Genomic DNA, 23226 nt, shown 5'->3' on the forward strand with positions numbered 1-23226 from the left:
AAGGGAATATAGACCTGGAAAGAGTGGAAGGGAAACAGATCGGGATGTAATGTATAAGAAAAGGGAAAAAAAGGTTCCCTCTGAGTTCTCTCTTTATCTTTTACATAAAAACTTGTTTATATGTATATGTGTATATAATTTATACGCCTATGTGTATGGGTGTCTTGTCTACGTGAATGTGTATGCTTGGTGTCCTCATAAGCCAGAGGATGCCCTGGAACTATAGTTAAAGATGGTTGTGAGCCACATGTGGCTGCTGGGAACAGAACCTGGGTTCTGGAGGAGCAGCCAATGCTCTTAAGCACTGAGCTGCTTCCTCGGCCCCCAACTCTGAGACAGGGTTTCTTTGTGTTAAGAGCCCTGGCCATCTTGGAACTTGCTTTGTAGATGAGACTGGCCTGGAACTCAGAGATTCACCTGCTTCTGCGTCCTGAGTGCTGGGATTAAAGGCATTTGCCACCAGGCCTGGCTGTTTATTTTAGAGACAGGATCTGACTATGCAGCTCTAGCTGTTCTAGAACTCACTATGTAGACCAGGCTGGCCTCCAGCCCAGAAATTCTCCTGTCTCTGTTTCTAAGTACTGAAATTAAAGATGCATCTAGATGTGTATAAGAGACAGGTGAAATGCTCTAGTTCAAGGAATAAGAGAAGGCCTAATAGGGGTTGGGGATTTAGCTCAGTGGTAGAGCGCTTGCCTAGCAAGTGCAAGGCCCTGGGTTCGGTCCCCAGCTCCGAAGGAAAAAAAAAAAAAAAAGATTTATTATATATAAGTACACTATAGCTGCCCTCAGACACACCAGAAGAGGGCAGCGGATCCCATTACAGATGGTTTCAGGACCTCTGGAAGAACATCCAGTGCTCTTAACCACTGAGCCATCCCTCCAGCCCTGTTTTTTTGTTTTGTTTTGTTTTTGTTTTAATCTTTACATTTTTAAGGTAAGATCTTGCTGTATATTTCAGGCTGATTAGGCAGTCAGCCTCAGTCTCCATTGCACTCTCAGTCTAGGACCGCACACATGGCGAGCATGCTGGTGCCTCTAGGCTAAGTTATCAGAACCGCTCGCACCCTCCTCCTCCCATCCATTCTCCGTCTGTGCCAACAGCTCCTACTCCTATCCAGCAGCCATGAATTTTTCACAGCCAGCCGCCACCTTCCATGGCCCCACTCACGGTCTTTGCCTGTAGCTGTCCTTTTCTCAGAATGCTCTCCTGAACGCTAAAAATTGCCTCTTCTTATTCCCGATTCACCCAATGACATCACCTCAAAATCTGACCATACAACTGAAGTGGTCCTGGCCGGCCATGTCCCAGTGCTCTTCCTTGGGCAATATAATCTCATGTCATCTAAGGGGCCGTCAGCTGCTGGCTCACACCTATAAGTGTGCCGTTCCAGAGGAAGAAGCAAGAGAATCTTGAGTTCGAGGCCATCCTGTGCTATATAGTAACACATTGTCTCAAAAATGCGGGTGGGGGGTGTTAGTGGACGCTAATAAAATGTTCACATAAGGCCTGGACCTAGTCTCCTGCACGTGTAAAACCCTGACATTGTGGCACAGGCCTGTGATGTCAGACTCTCATGGAACAGATTAGAGGATTGGAAACTAATGCATGGGCTCAGTGGTTAAGGCATTTGCTGCTAACAGGGGACTTAAGTCTGGTTCACGAAGTCCGCAAAGGGGTTCACAACTATCCTTAAGTCTCGGGGTGTCCAACATCGTCTTCCAAGTCTCCATGGGCATCAGGCACTTATACGCCTAACACATACATAGAAACAAAATATTTATACACACAAAATAAATTTATTTGTAAAGAGAGACATTCCAAGTCTTCCTCAACTATATAGCAAGTAAAAAGAAAGCAAGAAATGAAAAAAGCAAGCTGGGTATGGCGGGAAAGCCTTTAATCCCAGCATTTGGGAGCTCAGGAGGCAGAGGCAGGCGGGTCCCGTCAGAGTTGAGGCCAGCCTGATCTACATAGCAAGTTCCAGGGAAGCTAGGGCTACATAGTGAGATCCTGTCTCAAAATTAAAAGCAAGCTACCAACAGGCAGAGTGGCAGAACAGTGTCATTGATGGGGAAGCCATAGTGACAGGCACTGCAGCTTGTAAGGGAGGAGATGGCTTCACCAAAGGACTGTCGTGATCATCCCCGTCAGCTCAGGACCTGGTGCTGGGGCGCAGCCCTTTACCAGTGCCCACCCCACACTGTGCTGGTGTGAACAACAAGCCTGTGACTCCCACTGAAGGAGGGGAAGGAAGCAAACAGTCTGAAAGTCACAAAAATATATTAAAACAGCAGTCATTTGTCCTCAGCACCTCACCTTCCCAATGTCTGCTGCCCACCACCCATCAGAGAAAAAGACAGCCAGGGCAGGGAAATGGAGGTGCCCCAGCTGCAGGCCAGGGTCTGGGGGAGTCCCTCCAGCCTGGGAATGGAAGGCAGCTAACAGTCTTTACAGGTTCGCCGCCACCGTCGACGAGGGGGCCGCTGGGAGGCCAGAGGCGCAGGAGGGTCGGGCACGATGCAGCGGACGGTCGGGCCTTGCCACAGGGACAGAAAACAGAAGAGAAATGAAAAGAGTGAAGAGAGGGAGAGTGACAGCACAGCAGGCAGGGAAGGGGTAGAAGAGGGAGGGAAGGCACGGGTGGGCTGAAGGAGTCCCTCCAGGTGACACCTTTGTGGTGGGGCAGTCACATCAGGAGGGCCTAAGGCAGCAGATGCTGCCATCAGGGTAGACCACGTGAAAGAGACAGGGCCCTTGGCTTTGGGAAGAGGTAGAAAAGGGGACTATGCCAAGGCCACAGTTACTGCACAGAGGACAGAGGTCGGGGAAGAAGGGAAGTCCCAGAGCAGGCAAAGTCAGGTCACAGGAACATCAAAGACCAAGGAAAATGCCTGTGTCCCCGAGTGCTTGGAACCAGCATAACCGCTGGCGAAAGCCAAGCCTTGTGCCATGTAGAGCTCAGAGGGAGGGCAGCTGAGCCTCACGGAAGGCCGGAAGGGACGGAAGCAGGAGCTGGCCCGCCATTCCATGCTGCACCCCACCCTGCGTGTGGCTAGAAAGTCCTTCGGCCCAGTCTTTTGAACACGCTCACAGTGCCCGCATGGTCCATCTGGGCACCAAGGCTCTCGCTGGAGCTGCTCCCCCGGGGCCCTACCAGAGTCCTCTTAATGGCGAACTTGACCTCAGTTGAGGACTTACTCTTGGTGCTGGTGACCTGGCTGTCCTGTGCCTCGGACACCACAGCAGCCTTGCCCAGTCTCTTAAGGATGCTGACTTTGGGCAGGGACTCTGGCTTCTTCTCTGGCCCAGGGCGAGAAGGAAGTGCCAGGCGCCGCAGCTTCGGAGTGGAGGCCGGTGTGGTTGCAGAGCTTGTGGCCTTGGCTTTGACAGTCAGTGCTGGCTGGGGACTGGCCTTGGTTGGGCCTCGTCCTAGTTTCTTCAGGACCCCAGCATACTGCAGGACAGAGCTACTGCTGCTGTCATTGTCACTGTCCCAGGCCAGCTCCTCATCCATCTCTGGGGTGGCCCCTAAGCGGCTGAAAACTCCTGTGGGCTGCAGAGGCAGAGAAAAGACAGTGGTGATTTACACACTCAGCATGCTACCTGCTTGGGCTGGCCTCTAAGAAGTCAGCTGACAGCTCAGTGACATCTATGTAATGGTGACAGCACCACTGGAGGGGATCAGAGGCCAGGGCACCAAAAGGAAGTCCTGACTATGCCAAGGCACTCAGGAAGGTTCTTTAGGAGAAACCACCGACCGTCGGAGCGCTGAAAGCTGAAGAACAGCGGCTCTGTGAAGACAGACAGAAACAGAAGTGCACTGCCAAGGTGGGTGGGCGGGCCTAGGGAAGGTCCCCAGGTCATTTCAGCTGTTTGCTTTCCCATGCCTTAGACAGACTTCAAAGCCTTATACAAAGCTGGAAAGTGCTCTACCACTGAGCCCCAGCCCAGCCCCAGCCCAGTCCTCCCTTAGCCACTGACTTAGCAGATAATTGGTGATCCTCAGACATTGCTCTCCGTCCTGTACCTCAGCCTAGGGTGACAGTGTTGGGGAAAAGCACAATGATCAGGTGACCCTGGCCCTGCCCTCCTGGAGTCATGGGCAATAGAGGAGGCAGCATCAGAAGTAACGCCTCTATTCTGTAAGCCCAGCAGTCAGGCGAGCTCTGTGGAGGACAGCATCTCCATGGATTTTCTTTTCCTTTACTTTTGAGACAGGGATTAGGCTGGTCTCAAACTTGAGATCCTCCTGCCTCATCTCCTGAGTGTTAGGATGACAGATGTGGGCCACCACGGCCGGCATGCAAAGGAGAGAAGCAGGCTGGAGGATAGGAGTCAGGAAAAATCAAATCGGGGACAATCAAGCCATGTCTTCTCAGAGATGCCAGGGATAGCCTCTGGGATTCAAACTCTGAAGTCAGGCCCTCCAGAAGGCAGCTGAGAAAAAAGCATGCCCTAGGTCCCTGAGACAGAAGTAACAGCCACACCCTTGAGGCATTCACATGGCTGGATCTCCAGTCCTCTGACCCTAAGTGTTACAGCACCACCATGGTAAGATTCTGGGAGATGAGCATGAGACTTGGAGGAAGCCATAGTGTCTACCAGGCTCGCCATGCCCCTCACGCCCCCGCCCCTTGCTCATATCCCACAGCCACACTATGAACTGGCACTATACAAATTCAGGAACTGAGGTACCCTGAGCTGGAGGTTGAAGGCAGGAGTTGCTGTAGTAGAAGATCTGAAACTAGTTGACACATGGGGGTAGGTTACAGAAAGAAATCTAGCTGTCAAATAGGCTGGGGCTGGGCTAAAAGTCAGCAGAGGAAAGAAAGACCAAGGGCAAATAGGGAAGCAGAGCCAAAAGAAAAACAGCGGTTCAAAACTCTGGAACACAGTGTAGATGGATACCTGGGGCACAGACGTGTGTGCGTTGGGAGGCACAGAGGGTACCAGCACTTGCACACACAAGCTGCTCCAGCAAGCCATACTCACCTTAGTCCCTGTGGTCGTGTCTGCTTTGGTCTCAGCACCAAGGCGATCAAACACAGATGTTCTGTGGAGACCTGGGAGGGAAGTGACATCATGAGGCAGCACCTGCCTGGTGGTCTCATGGGATCATGTCTAGGCTGACCACAGAGCGGATGCCAAGGAGGACTGTCACAGCAGGGACAGACCATGCTTGGCGCAGGCTTTGCATCTACACCATTAGCTCTGATCTTTACACAAACACACAGTGAGTGACAAGCCTGGGAAAGATCAATGTGGGCTAGTGTCACGTCAACTCAAAATAAGCTAAAGTCATTGAAGAGAAGGGAGCTTCAATGGAGAGAATGCCTCCATAACAGACAGGGTTACAGGAAAGCCTGTAGGCATTTTCCCAATGATTTATTTGATTTGATTTTTTTGGTTTTTCAAGACAGGCTTTCTCTGTGTAGCCTGGCTATCGTGGAAATCGCTGTGTAGACTAGGCTGGCCTCAAACTCAGAGATCTGCCTGCCTCTGCCTCCCAAGCTTAGGACTAAGGGTGTGCGCCACCCCTGTCCTGCTCTTCTTGTTTGTTGTTTTAAAACCTTAAAGATCATTTTCTTAATGATTCTTAGCGACTGATGGAGTAGGGACCACGAACACCAGGCTGGGGGACCTGGGCTCTAGAGGAGGACAGGCTGAGCAAGCCACGAGGAGCAAGTCAGTAAGCAGCACCCCTCCACGGCCTCTGCACCAGCTCCTGCCTTCAGGATCCTGCCCTGTGTGAGTTCCTGTCCTGATGGTCCTCAGTGATAAACAGGGATGTGGAAGTATAAATCAAATAAACCCTTTCCTCCCCAATGTGCTTTTGATTATGGCATTTCATCATAGCAATAGTAACCCTAACTAAAACAATGAAAATTGATCCCTGAAACCCATCATGCCTGTTTTGATGTGGAAGGGAAGGTGTTTCTTGTTTGAAGGTGAGTCTCACGTAGCTTAGGCTAACTGCACTCACTATGTAACTGAGGCTAGACCTGCAGCTGGGTGCTGTCACAGCCAGCTTTTAAATAGAATTCTAAAAACGTGCACTTGCAGCTTGCAACTGTGGGCATTTGGCAGGACGGGAAGAACCAGGACGAGTCCTCTACTAAATAAAATAAAACATACATTTCAGCCAGGTGGAGGTGGCGCATGCTATAGATCTCAGGCCTCAGGAGGCAGAGGCCTCCCGATCTCTGAGTTCAAGACCAGCCTGGCCTACTGAGGGAGTTTCAGAACTACAGCCAGGGCTACACTGGGAAACCCTGCCTCAACCAAAGGAAAAAAAAACCCTACACCACCAACACAGTGTTCACTGAAAGATAAGCTCAAAATACTATGGAAACAATCATTAAAAAAGAATAAGCCAGGGTTGGGGATTTAGCTCAGTGGTAGAGCACTTGCCTAGCAAGCACAAGGCCCTGGGTTCGGTCCTCAGCTCCATGAAAAAAAAAAAAGAAAAAGAAAAAGCCACCAGTCCAGGTGTGGTGGCACACACCTTTACCTCAGCACTTTGGAGGTGGAGGCAGGTGGATCTCTGTACATTAGTGGCCAACCTGGTCTACAGAGTGAGTTCCAGAACAGCCAGTGACCCTACTGATCCAGGCACAGTATACTGTGGTTGTAGGACATAGAGAACCCAAGCTGTAACGGACTAGAAAAACAAACCCCTCCTTCCTTGAAGGCTCGTTTCAGGTTGGAAGGCTCTGTAGGCCACCGGGGAGGAAAAGTCAGCAGTGCTATTACCAGCAGTGAGCCCTCAACACTGGAATATCAACCTGCCGGGCCAGATGTGCTCACTGGTGCAACGGTGGCCTGAAGGTATGAGGCTAACCAACTGCTCTCTGCTTAGACTTGAGGCCAACTCCGCAGGAGAAATACTGCCTGCTCCAGTAAACCTGGTCAAATGTCTGCGGCTTAGGAGGTCATCGGCCCTAAGAGAAAATTTAATACTGCCATTTTGCTACATGGACATGGCATCAAAGTATCTTCTAAATGATCACGTGTAGGGAGATGAGGGCTTCGAAGAGTACTTGCTGCTCTTGCAGGTTTGGTCCTTAGCAACCACACGGCAGCTCAGTCACTTATGACTGCCGACACCCTTGTCTGGCCTCTGCAGACTCTTACATGAGTGGAGAACATAAACTCACACATAAACAGAAATTAATTTTAAAGTGATTATATATATATATATATATATATATATATATATATATATGTTTTATATATACATATGTTTATATCCATAGGCTAGTGCTACTCTCAACTTGGTCAGAGAAGTTTCTTCTACAGTGGGCGGCAGTCACTGGACAGACTAACTGTCAAAGTGCCGAGTCAGTGTGTTTCAGTGCTCAGCCCTAAATCTACATCAACCTCTCAGGTTCAGGGGACACTGCAGAAGAGCGGGCAGAAAGGGCATGAGAGCTGGAGAAATGCTGTGAAATGCTACAATCAAAGGCTATCCACATAGGACTTTCAGATCAAGACAACACGATCAGTCAGGATTCTGCCTGGCAGCTCCAATAGGGCGAAATGGGGTGGGGGTGGGGGAGACATGAATGAATGAGATAGGGCTATGTTGGAGTTATCTGGCAAGAGTAAGAGGTTAGGGGGATGGAGAGATGGCTCAGCGGTTAAGAGCACTGACTGCTCTTCCAGAGGTCCTGAGTTCAACTCTCAGCAACCACATGGTGGCTCACAACCATCTGTAATGGGATCTGATGCCCTCTTCTGGTGTGTCTGAAGACAGCTACAGTGTGTTCATATACATAAAGTAAATAAATATAAAAAAAAAAGAGTAAGTGGTCAGTTTAGGGTAGATCCAATGAAAATAAAATGTATACAGTATGGAATTATCAAGGAAACGTGGCTAGAAAGATGGCTCAGCAGATAAGAACACTAGCTGGTCTTGTACAGGACCACAAGTTCGATTCCCAGCATACACATTTGCTTACAACCTTACACAACTCCGGTTCCAGGAACCCCAATGCCTTCTCCTGGCTTTCGAGGGTTGCTGCACATGTTATGCACATGAGCTCACATAATGGCACTTAGAAAAAGTAACCTTTCAAAGAATGTATTAGAAAATAAAAGACTAAAAATGAAAGAAAAACTCGTGACTGGAGGAAATCTTAAATCTATATCTAGAAGACAATGCTCTTTATGCCAAAACAAACAAACAAAGAAAGGACTGAGGCTGTACGTGGGTGGTAGAGTGCTACCCTAGTATGCCCAAGGTCATATTGCCAGCACCTCAAATACTGGCCAGGCGGTGGTGTAGTGTGCCTTTAACCCCAATACTCAGGAAGCAAAGGCAGCAGGGTCTCTTGAGTCTGAGACCTGCCTGATCTACACAGTGAGTTCCAGGACAGCCAGGACTATACAGAGAAACCCTGTCTCTAACCAATGAATAAGTAAATCCTGAAAGGAGGAAAAGGATTCTCTATGTGATGATATGTATATGCTCCGCCCAGGGGGTGGCACTATTAGAGGGTGTGGCCTGTTGGAGTAGGTGTGTCACAGTGGGTGTTGGCTTAAGACCCTCATCCTAGCTGCCTGGAAGCCAGTCTTCTCCTAGCAGCCTTCAGATGAAGATGTAGAACTCTCAGCTCCTCCTGCACCATGCCTGGACGCTGCCATGTTCCCATTTTGATGATAATGGATTGAACCTCTGAACGTGTAAGCCAGCCCCAATTAAATATTGTCCTTATAAGAGTTGCATTGGTCATGGTGTCTGTTCACAACAGTAAAACCCTAACTAAGACACTGAGGATATTCACAATGACCCACTCAGGTCCACCGATGCTGCTCTACAGACAGACAACAGCCATGGGTGTGGGGCCCAGGAAGGGATGTGCACTGTCGGGAAGTTGTAGCAGAACCAGCACAACGTTCTGAAATATTACCACCATAAAGCCGCTACCTCCACAGCCCTGGGATGAGCTTGGCTTTGCCTCATAGTACTGGTATCCACTGTGGTCCTGCCCTTGGCAAGGGATGGTTACTTACTTTCAAGGCCAGCAATGACTGTCCTTTTGTCCCTGCCCTCCAGGGACAAAGGAAGACATACAGCCAGCTTCACAAACTGAACGGCGGCAGAGCAGAGGTGAGGGCTCTCTCCCTCTGCGGTCCTGTTAGCAGCTCGGGCAGGACCATCAAGAGCAACCAGCTAAAAGGTTCCCATCTGCAGCCCACATAGCTGTACCTTTCGCTGCCTGCTGCTGCTCCAGGATCTTGCGGGTGCGGGGAGTGGTCCCCTTGGGCATGTGGATAATGTACTTCCCCTCCATCTCAGCTGTGACCCGCCGCCGCTTGGTGGGAACAACCAGGCTTTCCTCCTCCCTGTGGGCCAGAGCTGGTAAAGAGACATGGGGTCAGCTCCCTCAGGGATGGATGTTCTGAGCTTGGGGTGAGAGACACCTAGCTATGGTCAGGATAGTTTACTGTTTCTGTCTTCAATTCTGAGACAAGGTCTCACTATGTAGCCCAGGCTGGTCTCAACTCACAAGCTTCCTGCTTCGGCCCCTAGAGGGGTAGGCTTACGGGCACACAGCAGCTGCACACCAGTGTTTCTCACGTCCTTACGGGCGTGGCCAGCTCTTTCATGTGCACAGCTGCCCCCATTACCAGACTGGGCCACTGAGGACATTAGTCATCTGGTGTGACTAAACCACAAGATGTGCTTGGGATGTGAAAGCAGTGGTGACTTCCCAGACTCTCCGAGGTATGCCACACCCTGCCTGAATGGCTAAAATGTGGAACCCATGGGGGTGGATGGATCCTCGAATCCCATAGGCTGCCTTTAGAACTGTGGATGCCTGCACTTTTTGACTTTTTGTTTTGCGCGCTCACTTTTTAACCAGTCATCAAGGGCTGTACTTACTGGTTTGACATGGCACAGTATTAAATTATACTTTAAAATATACGTATTGGGGCTGGAGCAATGGTTCAGTGGTTAGAGGGTACTTCCTTCCAGAGGATGTGGGTTCGATTCCCAGCACCCACACAGCATCTGACTACCACCTGTAACTCCAGTTCCAAGGGATCAGATACCCTGTGTGGCATCTGCTGACACCAAGCATTCACAGATGCACAGACATTCCTGAGGCTGAAACACCCACACCGTGCACATAAACCATGTGAAAAATAATATAAACATGGCTCGGCAGCAAAGCTCTGACACTAGCCATGTCGCCAAGCCTCGGTTATAGTCCTTTTGTTTGTAAGGTAGCAGGGTCTTACAAACTAGTCTGGAACTTGTGTCTCTCCTGGCCGGGGCTCCCCATTACTAGATCAGCAAACAGCGTGATCTACCTACTTTATACTTCAGCTAAAGAATGCCCATCAGAGCGTCGGGAGGTAGGCGAGCCAGTCCCTCGTCTCAGCGGCACTGTCACTTCAGCTCTCTAGAAACCGCTTACCTTTCTGTTTTTCATTTTTGGTGTGCTGCAACTCTATATATAAACTAACTCTATATATAAACTAACTCTATATATAAACTAAGCCAACCTTTAATTCAGAATGATCCCCCTGCCTCAGCTTTCTGAATGTTGGACTTACATTGTGCCACCCTGCCTAACTTTATACATTTAAATACTTTTATGTTTATACATTTTTGTGGTGGGGATTGAACCCAGGGCTTAGTGCATGTTACTAGATAGATACTCAGACAGCCTGTGGTGGGGATTCCTGGGTAACCAGAACATGACGTCCGTCCCCCAGCCCCCGCCCGTTCCCATAGGTGCCTTGAGAAACTAGAAATTGGGAATGGGCTGAACACGGGAGAGCAGGAAAGCTGAGTCCCACCCCAGCTTTAAGTCCTGGGCAAACACCCAAGCAGAGCATGCGCAGGCTGAAGACTGCAGGCACGGAGGAGCTGACCAGGGCCGGGGCATGGACAGAGGAGCTGACCAGGGCCGGGGCATGGACAGAGGAGCTGACCAGGGCCAGGGCGCAGCTCAGTTGCGCACACATGCATTGGGTTCAACAGCCCTAGCACTGCACAAACAGGGTGTGGTGGTCCATGCCTGTGACCTGAATATGCACAAGGTAGGCAGGAGGAGCAGGAGTGCAGTCACTCTTGGCTATATAACAATCCCAAGGAGAAGTGGGACAGACAGGTCTCCAGTGCACCCCAGAGAGCTTCTCACTGTCCGGAATACTAGCACTGCCCTTCTAGAAACAGTACCGTGGGGCTGGAGAACAGCTCAGTGCTCAAGATCAAGAGCTGCTTTTGCAGAGGATCCAAGTTCAGCTCCCAGCTCCCACATCAGACAGCTCGCAATCTCCTATAACTTCAACTCCAGGGGATCCCACTCTCCTGGCCTCCAAGGTCTGTACACACATGCACACCCACATACAGACACATAATTTAGAAAATAAAAATAAATCTTTAAGTTAAATAAAACAGAGAAACAAAAATTAAAGCCCTCAGACTTGATCAAATTCAGAGATCAATGACTTTCTGGTGGTCTCTAGAGCACCTTGCCACATTTAGAAGCAACATACACGCATGTGCACACACACACACACACACACACACACACACACACACACACACACACACCCTCCGCTCACCCATGTTCCCCTGCAGCTCTGCCCAACACCTGCCCAGGTGCCCTCACCAGCAGCCTTGGCATTCTTCACGGCCACCTTGTTGGACACGGTGACGGAGATCTTGGAGGTGCTGTTGTCTGACCGCCTTGCAGGAGTGTGGGGTGGAGAGTCATGGTTCAGGCTGTTGGCGATCATTCGAGAAGCGGCTGTGGGAGGAAGGAAGGAAGGGAGTCCAGCTGTGCCCTCAAGAGAGAGATCTGGGAAATGGCGGTGAGGAGGAATCTGGAAGCACAGTCTGTGAGTTCTCAGCCCAGGGTGGGGAAGGACGGAAGGAAGGACAGCCACTGCCGCCCAGGGGTTGCTTTGCCCTCATGGCGGGTGTGCTCAGGAATCTGGAAGGCAGCTTTATCTTCCTGGAGCCAGCTTACCAACTCCTGAGAGAACTCTCTCCTGTCGGAGACCCCAGACCACCAGGACCCACGACACGCTTTTCCCTACAGTCCTTACGACTGCTCGACAGGATTTTCTTTTTGAAGACCTAACTCACTCTGGGCTGGTCTAGAACTCACATGACCCAGACTGACTAACTCACAGCAATTCCCCTGCTTCTGTCTCCAGAGTGTTGGCATTATATACATGAGCCACCATGTACAGTCTTGTTTCATTTTTCACAGTTATTTGTAATTGTAAGAGGCATTTAGGCCAGGCATGACGTAACACACCTTTAATCCAGGTACTCAGAAGGTAGAGGAAGATGGAACTCTGTAAACCCAGGGCTAGAATGGTCTACACGAGTTCTAGGCTAATCAGGGCAATATCTACAGAGTGAGACCTTGTCTAGTAAAGAAGGGAGGGGGGGAGGGAGGGAGGGAGGGAGGACAGAAAAAGGCATCCAGAAGGGTATTAAAATGTTATCGATGGGCACTTGAAAGACTGGCAAAGCTCATCTATGCTATTGGCAACCAGGGTTGTGGGTACCCTAAAAGGAGACAGTGGGTGGGAAAGGAGGAGGGGACTCTGGAAAGACACATTTGTCTCTGCTTTGGGTGCTGGCTGTCAGCTATCCTATACTGAATGCTATATCCTATACCAGCCTGCAAAGTCATTATGATCAAACACTTCTCCATTTCTGTTGTGGGCTTATTAGAGAAGTGAAGCCCGATTTCTACAACCTCCCTTCATCAACACCTTTGGGTGTGCCCTGCCAGCACTCTAAGTTCAGTCTTGTGACTTCATTTGGGTCAATGGCACAAGAGCACAGACTCAAGGCCCCCCAGTGCTGGGGCCTGTCCTCTACTGCTGTTTTTAAGAACCCTGTGACTCCACTGTCAGAACATGCCTATGCTAGCCTGCTGCATGACGGAAGGCACTACGTCACCTCTATTATTCCAGCTGGGATCAAGCCAGTAATCACATATGCAAATGAAGCCGTCCTTCAGCCTAAATACCATGGACCCACAAAGACCTGCTGAGCTAGACTAGAGCACAATGACCAGTTGATCCATCATAAAACTGTGAGAAGTAAACGTCTCTGATTGTTTATCTTTGTATGTGTGCACACGTGTGTGTGTGTGTGTGTGTGTGTGTGTGCGCGCGCGTGTGTGTGTGTGTGTCTATTTACCTGTCTTAGTGTTTTGTAAGCACTCCTTCCAACACTTTCTGAGTGGTTTAATAAAGAGCTGAACGAGCTATAGCGAAGCAGGAGAGAACAGGCAGGACTTCTGGGCAGAGATAGGAACTCTGGGAAAGTCAGAGGTGGGAGACTCACCAGTGAGACATGGAGACTCTGTCAGCTAGACAGAGAGACTGATGCAGGCCAGGATTGAGGGACAGGTAACTAACAGGCCATGTTCTAAGAGCTAGTTGAAAACACGTAAGCTGCTCTCTTGCCTTTCTGCTCTTGCTGTCCTCTCCCTCCTGCTCCCCTCTCCCCCTCCCACCTCCATGTGCTCATGGCTGACCTTTACTCCTCCTCTCTCTCTCTCTCTCTCTCTCTCTCTCTCTCTCTCTCTCTCTCTCTCTCTCTCCCCCCCCCCCCTCCTCCCTCTCCCTCTGCCTTTCTCTGTCTCTCCTACCCTCTCAGCTCGGCTCCCAAGGCCCTGAATAAACTCCACTCTATACTTAAACAAAGAAAGAAAGAAAAAGAAAACAAGTAAGCTAATGCTGAAAGCTTTCACGGTAAGTAAAGAGTCTCCAGCTTCTTTGTGTGAGAGGGGGCTCGTGTGCCACAGGACACACACAGAGGTCAGAGGGCACATTTTCGGAGTCAGTTCTTTCCCTTTAACTTCCATGGTTCTAGACAACCCAGGTTGCAAGGTTTCCATAGCAAGAGCCTTTGCCCACTGGGCAATCTCACCAGGCCCCTCCCCCCACAACCCTTTGTGAAGTAGGATCTCATTTATTCCCGGCTGGTTTCAAGCAACATTGATTTTTTTAAATAGATGTATTTACTTTTATTTAGGGTGGGGTGTCTATGTGTGTAACCCACATGCATACAGGTGCCTTAGGGCTGGAGTTACAGGCAGCTGTGAACTACTTGATCTGGGTGCTGGGAATTCAACTTGGATCCTTGGGAAGAGCAGGAAGTGTTCTTACCACTGAGCCATCTCCCCAGTGCCCTACTGTGAACTTCTAATCCTCTGGCTCCCGCTTTCCAAGTGCTGAGCCTGGAAGTGGGTATCACAGTGCTGAGATTGATTGGAGCTGAGGATGGAGCCCCAGGCCTCCTATAAACGAGGCAAGCACTCTGCCAACTGAGTTCCACCCCGCCCTGTCTGTTTTCTAAGACCCGGTCCGACGCTGCTGCAGGCCTTTAGGAGTTCGTGTGTACAGACTCATCTCCTGACGACCATCACGCATACATGTGGCGAGCCTAGAGCTCCTGCCCATCACCCAACCCCTGTTCCCAGCCGATGTCAGAGATCCTGTGGCCTTCTGGTGTCAGCTCCGGTAAGTGTCCTTCCATGGTCTACTCACTGCTAGAAACGTAAGAACTGGTCTCTTTTGGTTTTGCTTGGTGACTGTGCAGCTCTACATGATGCAAGCACCATGCTAAGGGCCTGGGCGACTTTGCACTCCATGGGAAGAAAGGCCATGATGTGCTTCATAGAAAACGTGTGTGGCTTACAAGCTGTGATCTGCAGTGAGTCACTGTGCTGCTGGTCAGCAAGTCACCCGCAGGCATATGGTAGGCATGATGTCCTTACGAAGGACACGGCGGCCACTGAGAGAGCTCACTGAGGACAAGCAGGACACTGGGTAAAGGTCCCAATCCCCAGGACCCAGTGGTGGAAGCAGAGCTGACTTCTACACACTGCCATTTAACCAACACTCATGCCAATGCACACAAGTACTCCCCAGACACTCACACACAGAATAAATAAATGTAAAGAAATTTTTTTCTCAAGTATGCTTAGTTTTTCGTCATCTTCACATAGGCCAGTGGCACTGAGGAAGTTAGGAAAAATATCTTCATCAGACTGGCCTGGGGACAAGTCTGTGGAGACATTTTCTTGCTTGATAACTGAAGTAGGAGAGCCCACCCCACTGTGGACAGCCCTATTCTTGGCAGGTGGTTGGTCCTGGGAGGGGACCATACCCAGATAGGGTACAATGCCTTTTAATCCCAGTGCTCAGAAGGCAGAAGACTCACCAGGCTACACAGTGAGACCCTATTTCAAGAAGGGAAAAGAGAAGAGAAGGTGGCTGAAGGTGGAGAGAAAGCCAAAGAGCAGCGCTCCTCCATGGCGGCTGCCTCAAGGCCCTGCCCAGGCTGAATAAACTCGTTCCTCCCCAAGCTGCTCTTGGTCATGCGTTCACTGCAGTAGAAAGCAGGGCAAGCCGGGCAGTGGTGGTGCTTGTCCTTAATCCCAGCGCTACGGAGGCAGAGGCTGGCAGATCTCAAGTTTGAGGCCAGCCCAGTCTACAGAACGGAGTCCAGAGCAGCTGGAGCTATACAGACAAACCCTGTCTCAAAAACCCCCAAAACCAACCAAACAAAAAAACCTAAAACCAAAAGCCAAACACTAGGACAGAGATTATGGGCAGCGCTGTAGCGTCGTGGAATGGCAGAGCGAAGGACAAGCAGCTGCCCAGGGTCTGCCTCCATCCCAGCACCACCAAAAGAAATAAATGAGGTGTGGTGATCCCACGGCAGCAAGATGCTAAGGCAGAAGGACAGTGGCTTCGAGGCCAGCCTGAGGTACATACATATGTTACATACACCTTTTTCTTTTTTAAAAAAAAAAAAAAAAAAAAAAAAAAAGAAGGGGTTGGGGATTTAGCTCAGTGGTAGAGCGCTTGCCTAGGAAGCGCAAGGCCCAGGGTTCGGGTCCCCAGCTCGAAAAAAGAACAAAAAAAAAAAAAAAAAAAAAAAAAAAAGAGGAAAAAAGGGAGAGAGAAGCCAGCTAAATAATTTACTGGATAAAGGAGCTTACAGCCAAGCCTGATGACCTGAGTTTGACCCCCAGATCTACATGGTAGAAAAAGAGAACCAAGCCCACAAAATGCCCTCTAACTTCCTCAGACATTCTGTCTTGTGAGACTAGACACACACACACACACACACACACACACACACACACACACACACACACACACAGAGAAATTATTAAAAACTATTACTATTATGAGTGAGAAGGAGCTATATGAACAGGCACTCCCCACCCCTTATTCTGTTCCTTACAGAGGGCCTCAATGGCTCTGCTTCCACCTCTGCAAGCTACAAGGTATTTGGGCTGGCTAATGTACTCCTTTCAGTGACAGGATACAAAGGAGACTGAACACACGTAACTCACCACTAGAAGCGCCACGGCGAAGCTCGCCCTGGAGGGGGCTGGGGCTGCACGGCACTGATGCAGTGGCCGCTTTGCACATGTCCTGCAAATGAGGGGTAGAGAGGTGAGCACAGAACAGGAGACCTAGAGAACTGAGCTGGGGGGGGGAGGGGCAGGAAGGAGGAGAGGGAGGGGGAGAGGGAGGGGGCAGATGCTTGCAGAGGCTACAGCTGTGAGATCCCTTGGGGCTGCAGTTAGTTACAGGCAGTTGTGAGCCTCCCAGCACTGGTGCTGGGAACTGAAGGTGGGTGGGTCCTTTAGAGAGCAGCCCGCTCTCTCCGTACTATTCTGCTCTGGGCTAAAAGGAAGAATCATGGGCTGTCTAGATAGCTCAGCAGGTAAAGACACTTGATGCCACTTGATGACTTGAGCTAAACCTTGGGACTTAAGAGGGTGGAAAAAGAAAACCAACTCCCAAAGTTATCTCCTCATATATAGGACCACACATCCACCACACATCTATCCAATATATATTTTAATTATCAATATAAAATAAAAAATATATGTACAACGTTTTGTTCATTGACCCTCCAGCTGAGTTGATGCCTCTAACATGAGAAAGTCCTTTTTGCAGGGTCCTGAATGAGGAACAGTTCAAGGCCTGTCTCTAGATGTTACTGTATGAATTCAGGGCATCCAGCAGCCACATTAGAAAGCTCTGGGACTGGTTGAGAGCCTGCTTCACTGAATAAGGTGATAGAGTGATTGAGGATCATTTCCAATACCAACCGCAGCCTCTACGTGTACACATACACTGTGAACATGCACCTTCCATCCATGTGTATACCACACATGTGTGCAGAATGGGGACAGAAACACAAAATTAAGGTTTGCCTCACAGCATAGGGAAGACAGAAAACAAGGCTCAGAGAAGTCAGACAAATGCCCGATGTCACACAGCAAAGAGCTGAACCTGCCTCTGCACACTGCACCTTCCTTGGCTGCCAGGCCTCCTACTGGCCTCATGACAGCCCCCCTCCAGCCCCACGCTTTCCCCAGGAAGTCAGAGGCACAGAAGAGCACCTACCTGCCGGTGCACCACCTTGGCATGCTTGAGGATGGCAATGATGTCACCCACGACGGTCACGCCCAGCTCATTCATGATTTCTTTATTAAGATCTAGCAGCATGCTCTTCTGGATCCTGTAGGGGAGGGTGGTGGTGAGGCCCATGCACCAAGCGCCCCCTCCCCCTGCCCAGTTTACCCTGTCCCATCGGCCTCCTTACCGATTGTCCACAAACATCACAGCGTAATTGACGGCAGGTCCCGGGGGAATGCCGGCCTCCTTGAAGAACTGGATCCACTCGGAAGTGGCTGGGGTTAGACAAGACGGTCATTCACAAGGAATCGCAGGCAGCAGTGGTGGCTTCCACAAATTAAAAGCCCTGCACTGTGAGCTCTCAACAGTCAATGGAGTAAGAATCCCTGACCACTTGTGAGTCTGCAGGCACTGAGTCCTCTAACTAGGACCTAAGAGGTTGGTTAACATGCCAGGGCACAAGGCTCCCAAGCTCTCTTCCGGCTTCCTCCTGTCCTGATGCCTTATCCCATGTACCTGGTCTGACAGCTCTCAGCACCCGGCAGTGGGGAGCCCAGGTCTGGGAGCCAGCCCACGGGCCTCAGCAGGGAGCGGCCTCACAGAGAAGCACACACTCACACACATCATTGGGAAGCTTGACTAGGTTCAACCCCGTCCCTGCCATTTGCAGTAGTGCGATACACCTACCCTGTACTTTCTGGGCACTCAGCACAGGCAGGTCCTAACCTGTTCCTAGCACCTGGGATGCCTTAGACCCTCAGGGCAGAAATAAGAATCCTGCCCTCACCTCGCTGAGGTTTCAATACTAAAACACCCATATCCTCAGGTCACTGGGCAGACTGAATCCAACAGTCTTTAATGGTTTGCTTAGTTTTTTTGTTTTTTTGTTTTGGAGACTAAGTCTAATAAAGCCTAGGCTGACCCCAAACTCACTATGTATCTAAAGATAATCTTGAACTCCTAATCCTTCTGTCTCCTCTTCCCCAGTGCTGGAATTACAGATGCGTGCTGCTCCCATGCGCAGCTTATGTGGTGGTGAGGACGGAAACTTGTGCAATTCAAGGCAAGCACTCTGCTAACCAAGCTCCCAGCTGCTTCCCTTGAATCTTTCCTTCCTTCCTTCCTTCCTTTTTTTTTTCTCCCAAAGAAAAGGTCTTAGCTGGCATGATAGTACACACCTTGGGAGGCAGAGGCAGGTGGGTCTCTGTGAGTTTGAGGCCAACCAAATCTACATATCAAGTTTGAAGACAGCCAGGGCTAAACCCTGTCTCAAAAAAAAAAAAAAAAAAAAAAAAAAAAAAAAAAAAAAGGGGGGTCTCATGTATCCTAGGCTTAAGTTCAACTCACTGGATATAATGACCTTGAACTCCTGATCCTCCTGCCTTACTGTGCTGAATCTCAAGCACGCACTACCTACAAAGGCCCTACAGGAGTTGCAGAATCTCTGCATCAGGCACATACCATCATGTCATGTATCATTGAGAAAAGGCAAATGTGTGACCAATTAAACTGTCATAAACTAGTGGGGATTAAGAAATTCTTGGGCCACAGGTGGTCACGGTGCCAGCTTTCAATCCCAGCACTCAGGAGGCTGAAGCTGTGGGTTTGAGGCCAGGACGGGTTACAGTATGGAGAACTAGAGTGAGACATTGTAGTCCCTAGTTAGAAATGTTACATCGCATAACAATGTATCTTAAAGTCAGGTGCACAACACCAGGAGAAATCTTCAAGAACACACACTGTGATGTGTTTCCCAGAACAAAGCCATGTCCCTTTCTGTCTGTCTGTCTGCAGTGCTAAGGATGGTTGTGCCTTTTGAGGATCAGTTAAGGCCTTTACTCTAGCTCCCAGCCACCTTCTCAGGTCCTGATGGAAGCATACCCCAAGTCCGTCACAGGTGAGTCCTGGGCAAATGTTCTACCACTTAGCTACAGAGATTTCAAGCCCTAAGCAATCTCTTGACAGTGACGCCCATAAACATGGGAAATGCTACACAGCACTAAAAAGACACTAGTTATACTTAGCCCCACTCCCAAACATCATGCTACACAAAGGCAGTCCATACACGGCCCATCTTGCAGGATTTGTTTATGTAAATTCAAAGCCCAGTCCTGCTAGATGCTGGCATTTTAGTTCCTCTTAATTCTGCGAAAATATGTTTTATGGATTTTCCACCATGTGACCTCTGTGCTTCAACAATCCCAAAAGACAGCTTAAAAAGAACTGGGGACCTGGGTGTGGCAGCACACGCCCACAGCCCAGTTCGCAGGAGTTTAAGGCAGGGATGCTGAAAGCAGCCTGGGTAACAGGCTATATCTCTCCCCACCCCAAAAACAAAAAGAAAGAGCAAGGAAGACTGACGGGAGCCAGGCTGACGGGAGCCAGGCTGACGGGAGCCTGCAATTTCAGCACGTGGAGGTGGAGGCAGGAAGGTAAAGAGTTCAAGGTCATTCCTGGCTCCAAGGAGTTTCAGGTTAGCCTGGGTTAGGATGTGGCTGGATCTCAGGACAGAAGACTGGAAGAATAATCTCAAGCTGTCTCCCGATAAGCACAACTAGCATGTGGTGAGGACAGTGCCCAGGATCTGCACGTGATAATCTCTTCAACCCAGGCTGTGGGATTATCATCTCCATCTCACAGCTGGAAGAACCAAGGCTCAGGGCTGGAGAGATGGCTCGGTGGTGAGAGCACTGGCTGCTCTTCTATGGGGCCAGGGGTCAATTCTCAGCACCTGTATTGCAGCTCATGACTCACTCTAAGTCTAGTTCTAAAGGATCTGACATCCTCACACAGACATACGCACAGGCAAAACACCAATGCACATAAAAATAAATAAATCTTTAAAATTTAAAGAAAAACTGAGGCTCTAGCAGGCCAGGTAGGGTGTGCACCCATAGACCTTACCGAGTTCTCCAGGCCATACTCCTAACTCAGGAGGCCCATCTGAATCTCGGGAAGAGAATAGACAGCCTTGCACAGGCTCCAGCCCCGCCCCCACCTCGGTAGTGCCCAGCTGTTCCTGCCTGTTACCAACCCTCCCCCTCTACCTCTCTAGACCCAAACCATACCATGGGCAGAAGGGACCTTGAGGGGAAACCACTCACCCATAGTCACTGAGACCATTGTCTCCCTGGCCTTGACCCTGCTTCCTGGAACCTGAAAGAGAGAAGGGAGAGGGCCCATCAGTCGCCCCAGAGAGCCTCAGGCTCCCGGTGCTGCCGGCCTGCCTGCCAGAGGAACATTCCTGAACTAGGGGGTCAGGACCCAAGAATAGCCTGAAGCAGCAGCTGGCAGGACGTGGTAAGCCTAGGGCAGGGCTGCTGCCATTACAGCTATCACTCTGCTGTGGAAGGAACTCAGAGATGGTGTCCTAGTTAGGGTTTCCATTGCTGTAATAAAATGCCATGACCAGAAGCAACCTCTAGAGAAAGGGGTTCATTTCATCCTGGAGGGAAGTCAGGGTAGGAACCTGGAGACTGGAGCTGACACAGAGGCCATGGAGGAGCGCTGTTTACTGGCGGGATTAGCCTGCTTCTTTATAACAGTAGGACCACCTGCCCAGGGGTGGCAACAACCAATGGGCTGGGACCCCCACATCCAACATCAATGAAGAAAATGCCTACAAGCTAATTTTAAGGAAGCATTTTCTCAATTGTGGCAAGTTGTAGCTATTCTACAACTATTTGTGGGTTCTTTTTCCCACTCTTTCCCCATTTGCAGCCACTAACACTAGACGGAAGAGAAATAAGGATAGAGGGGAGAGAGAGAAGAGAAAGAGATCCTTGAATCGGATTCCTTTCCTTTTGTTTCTTTGACCACAGCTACTAACAAACCATAACCAACCCATCTAAGCAACCGACGACACTGACCCCGCTCTCAGGACCTTCAAATGGATGTACCCTCTGAAAAGTTCCCAGAATTCCAAAGGTCACACAATGGCAGAAACTCTCTGCTGCTAGCAAAACCATGTCTCTGCTAGAGCACGAGGCAAATCACAGTCAGCTGCTCCAGACAGTTCAAAGCAGCCCCAAATCCCCACACTTGGAATTAAAAGGAAAGCACCGTCTTATAATATTTGCGTCTTTTAAAGAAGCCAAAACCCCGTAAGTTGACATAAAAGTACCAGCACAGATGGCAAATGCCCAAGCTCCTGTTCCTCACAGGATTAGTTGGAATAGTGGCCCCCAAAATGCCAGCACGTGGACCACTCATCGCTCTACGGCAACTTCCTGTCCAGGTTAGGCACAGCAGCACGCCTCTGCTGTCACACCACATAGGAAACTGAGGCCCGGGCCACAGTGTGAGGCCCTTCTTCTTTGTTTGTTTGTGTGCTTATAGTCCTAGCTGTCCTGGAACTTGCTACATAGACCAGGCTAGACTTCAGCTCACAGGGATTTGCCTGTCTCTGCCTCCCAAATGCTGGGATTAAAGGAGTACAGCACGAGAGTCAGTGTGAGGCCCTTTCTCATTAAGGGCCTTAATGTTCTGTCCACATTAAGACAGAAACCAGGTACAGTAGTGTATGACATCACAGCATTCAGGAGACTGAGGCAGGAGGTTTGCGAGTTTGAGGTCAGCCTGGGCTACATAAGGATCTGCATCAAACATAAAAGATTTAATTGGCATGGAACTCAGTAACAGAATTTTTGCCTAACACATACAAGGCTGTGTTGGTCCTCAGCAAAACAAACAAACAAACACATCAGATTTCCTGAGAACTTTCAATGTAGAAGATGATTATGAATACCAACGGGGACAAAACCATTGATCCTAGTCGAGGCAGAGGAGCCGGGGAAGGTGGGGGACAAGTACAACCTGGGAAGGGGGTTGGGAGCCCATTTTGAAAAGGCTGACCGGGGTTGGGGATTTAGCTCAGTGGTAGAGCACTTGCCTAGCAAGCGCAAGGCCCTGAGTTCAGTCCCCAACTCCAAAAAAAAAAAAAAAAAAAAAAAAAAAAAAAAGAAAAGGCTGACCTACGAAGACTGTAGTGTTAAGTAGAAACCTAGGGGAGGAAAAATCAGAGTGTGGCTCTTCAGAAAATATTCCATGAAAGGGGACACTAAGTCTAGTGCCCTAAGCCAGAAACTCCTGTCTAAGAAACAGACAGGGAGGGGATGGGTGAGAGAGATGGGGTACCAGACCCCAACAGGCTCCAAAGAAATGGAAAACCAATTTTCACTTAAATGAGCAACTGTTTAAAGGGGTTGAAGAACTGTGGAGGCCAGCCCAAGCTACATAATACGTTCAAGGCTAGCCTGGGCTATACAGCAAGACCTAGTCTCAAAAAGGTGGGTAGGGCTAGAGGCGTGCGTAATTCGGCTGGTAGAGTGCTTGTCTCGCATGCACAGGGCTCTGAGTTCAGTCCCCAGCACCATAAACACCAGGTACACGCACCCACAGTCCCAGCCCCTGGGAGGCAGAGGCAGGAGGACCAGAGAGAAGTTCAAGGCTATCCTTAGCTAGACGGCAAGCTCTGGATCTAACGCCAACAACAGTACAGTAGAGAGCCCTGAGACAGTCAGGACATGGCACATACCAAGCACCAAGAAGCCACCAGATCGGAGCATCACAAAGACGCCTTGCAATAGCCTCCCAGGGAAGACTGTTATTAGTCCCGTTCTCATCAATTGAAGTCACACGTGTCAAATGTCACACGTAGCAACTGACCTTTCTGAGATTTAAAAGCAGGTTCTCTCTGATTCTGAAGCCCATGGGGCAGGTCCTCGGGAGTGTTTACTCTGTGACAGGAACTGAGAACGCGCACATCTCGGTGGCTTTGTACGATG

General features: G+C 49.8%; 1 protein-coding gene across 2 annotated transcripts; it reads right to left on the reverse strand.

The window, feature by feature from the left end:
• Window positions 1-1780: 1780 nt before the first annotated feature.
• C2H19orf47 (chromosome 2 C19orf47 homolog) lies at window positions 1781-23226 on the reverse strand. 2 transcript variants are annotated; one of them, XM_032894105.1, is made up of 10 exons: window positions 23108-23226; window positions 20545-20596; window positions 17628-17715; window positions 17429-17543; window positions 16363-16444; window positions 11635-11772; window positions 9216-9365; window positions 4997-5067; window positions 3203-3557; window positions 1781-2540 (listed from the first exon to the last, which is right to left on the reverse strand). In XM_032894105.1, exons 1-10 carry the CDS (start codon window positions 23150-23152, stop codon window positions 2443-2445), a joined length of 1194 nt encoding a protein of 397 aa, XP_032749996.1. In that variant the 5' UTR covers window positions 23153-23226; the 3' UTR covers window positions 1781-2442. The 2 variants fall into 2 exon arrangements, with proteins under 2 accessions (XP_032749996.1, XP_032749995.1); XM_032894104.1 differs by having other exon boundaries at window positions 2268-3557.

The sequence above is a fragment of the Rattus rattus genome, chromosome 2, assembly GCF_011064425.1.
Source record: "Rattus rattus isolate New Zealand chromosome 2, Rrattus_CSIRO_v1, whole genome shotgun sequence".
Lineage (NCBI taxonomy): Eukaryota > Metazoa > Chordata > Mammalia > Rodentia > Muridae > Rattus > Rattus rattus.

What these genes read in the sequence shown, in the direction of transcription:
- C2H19orf47 (XM_032894104.1), bottom strand. Translation starts at nt 23,152, where the DNA reads ATGGGCTTCAGAATCAGAGAGAACCTGCTTTTAAATCTCAGAAAG. An exon ending in TGCTTTTAAATCTCAGAAAG is followed by an intron (nt 20,597 to 23,107) that starts GTCAGTTGCTAC and finishes TCTCTCTTTCAG; the next exon opens with GTTCCAGGAAGCAGGGTCAA. An exon ending in GTGATGTTTGTGGACAATCG is followed by an intron (nt 17,544 to 17,627) that starts GTAAGGAGGCCG and finishes CCTCCCCTACAG; the next exon opens with GATCCAGAAGAGCATGCTGC.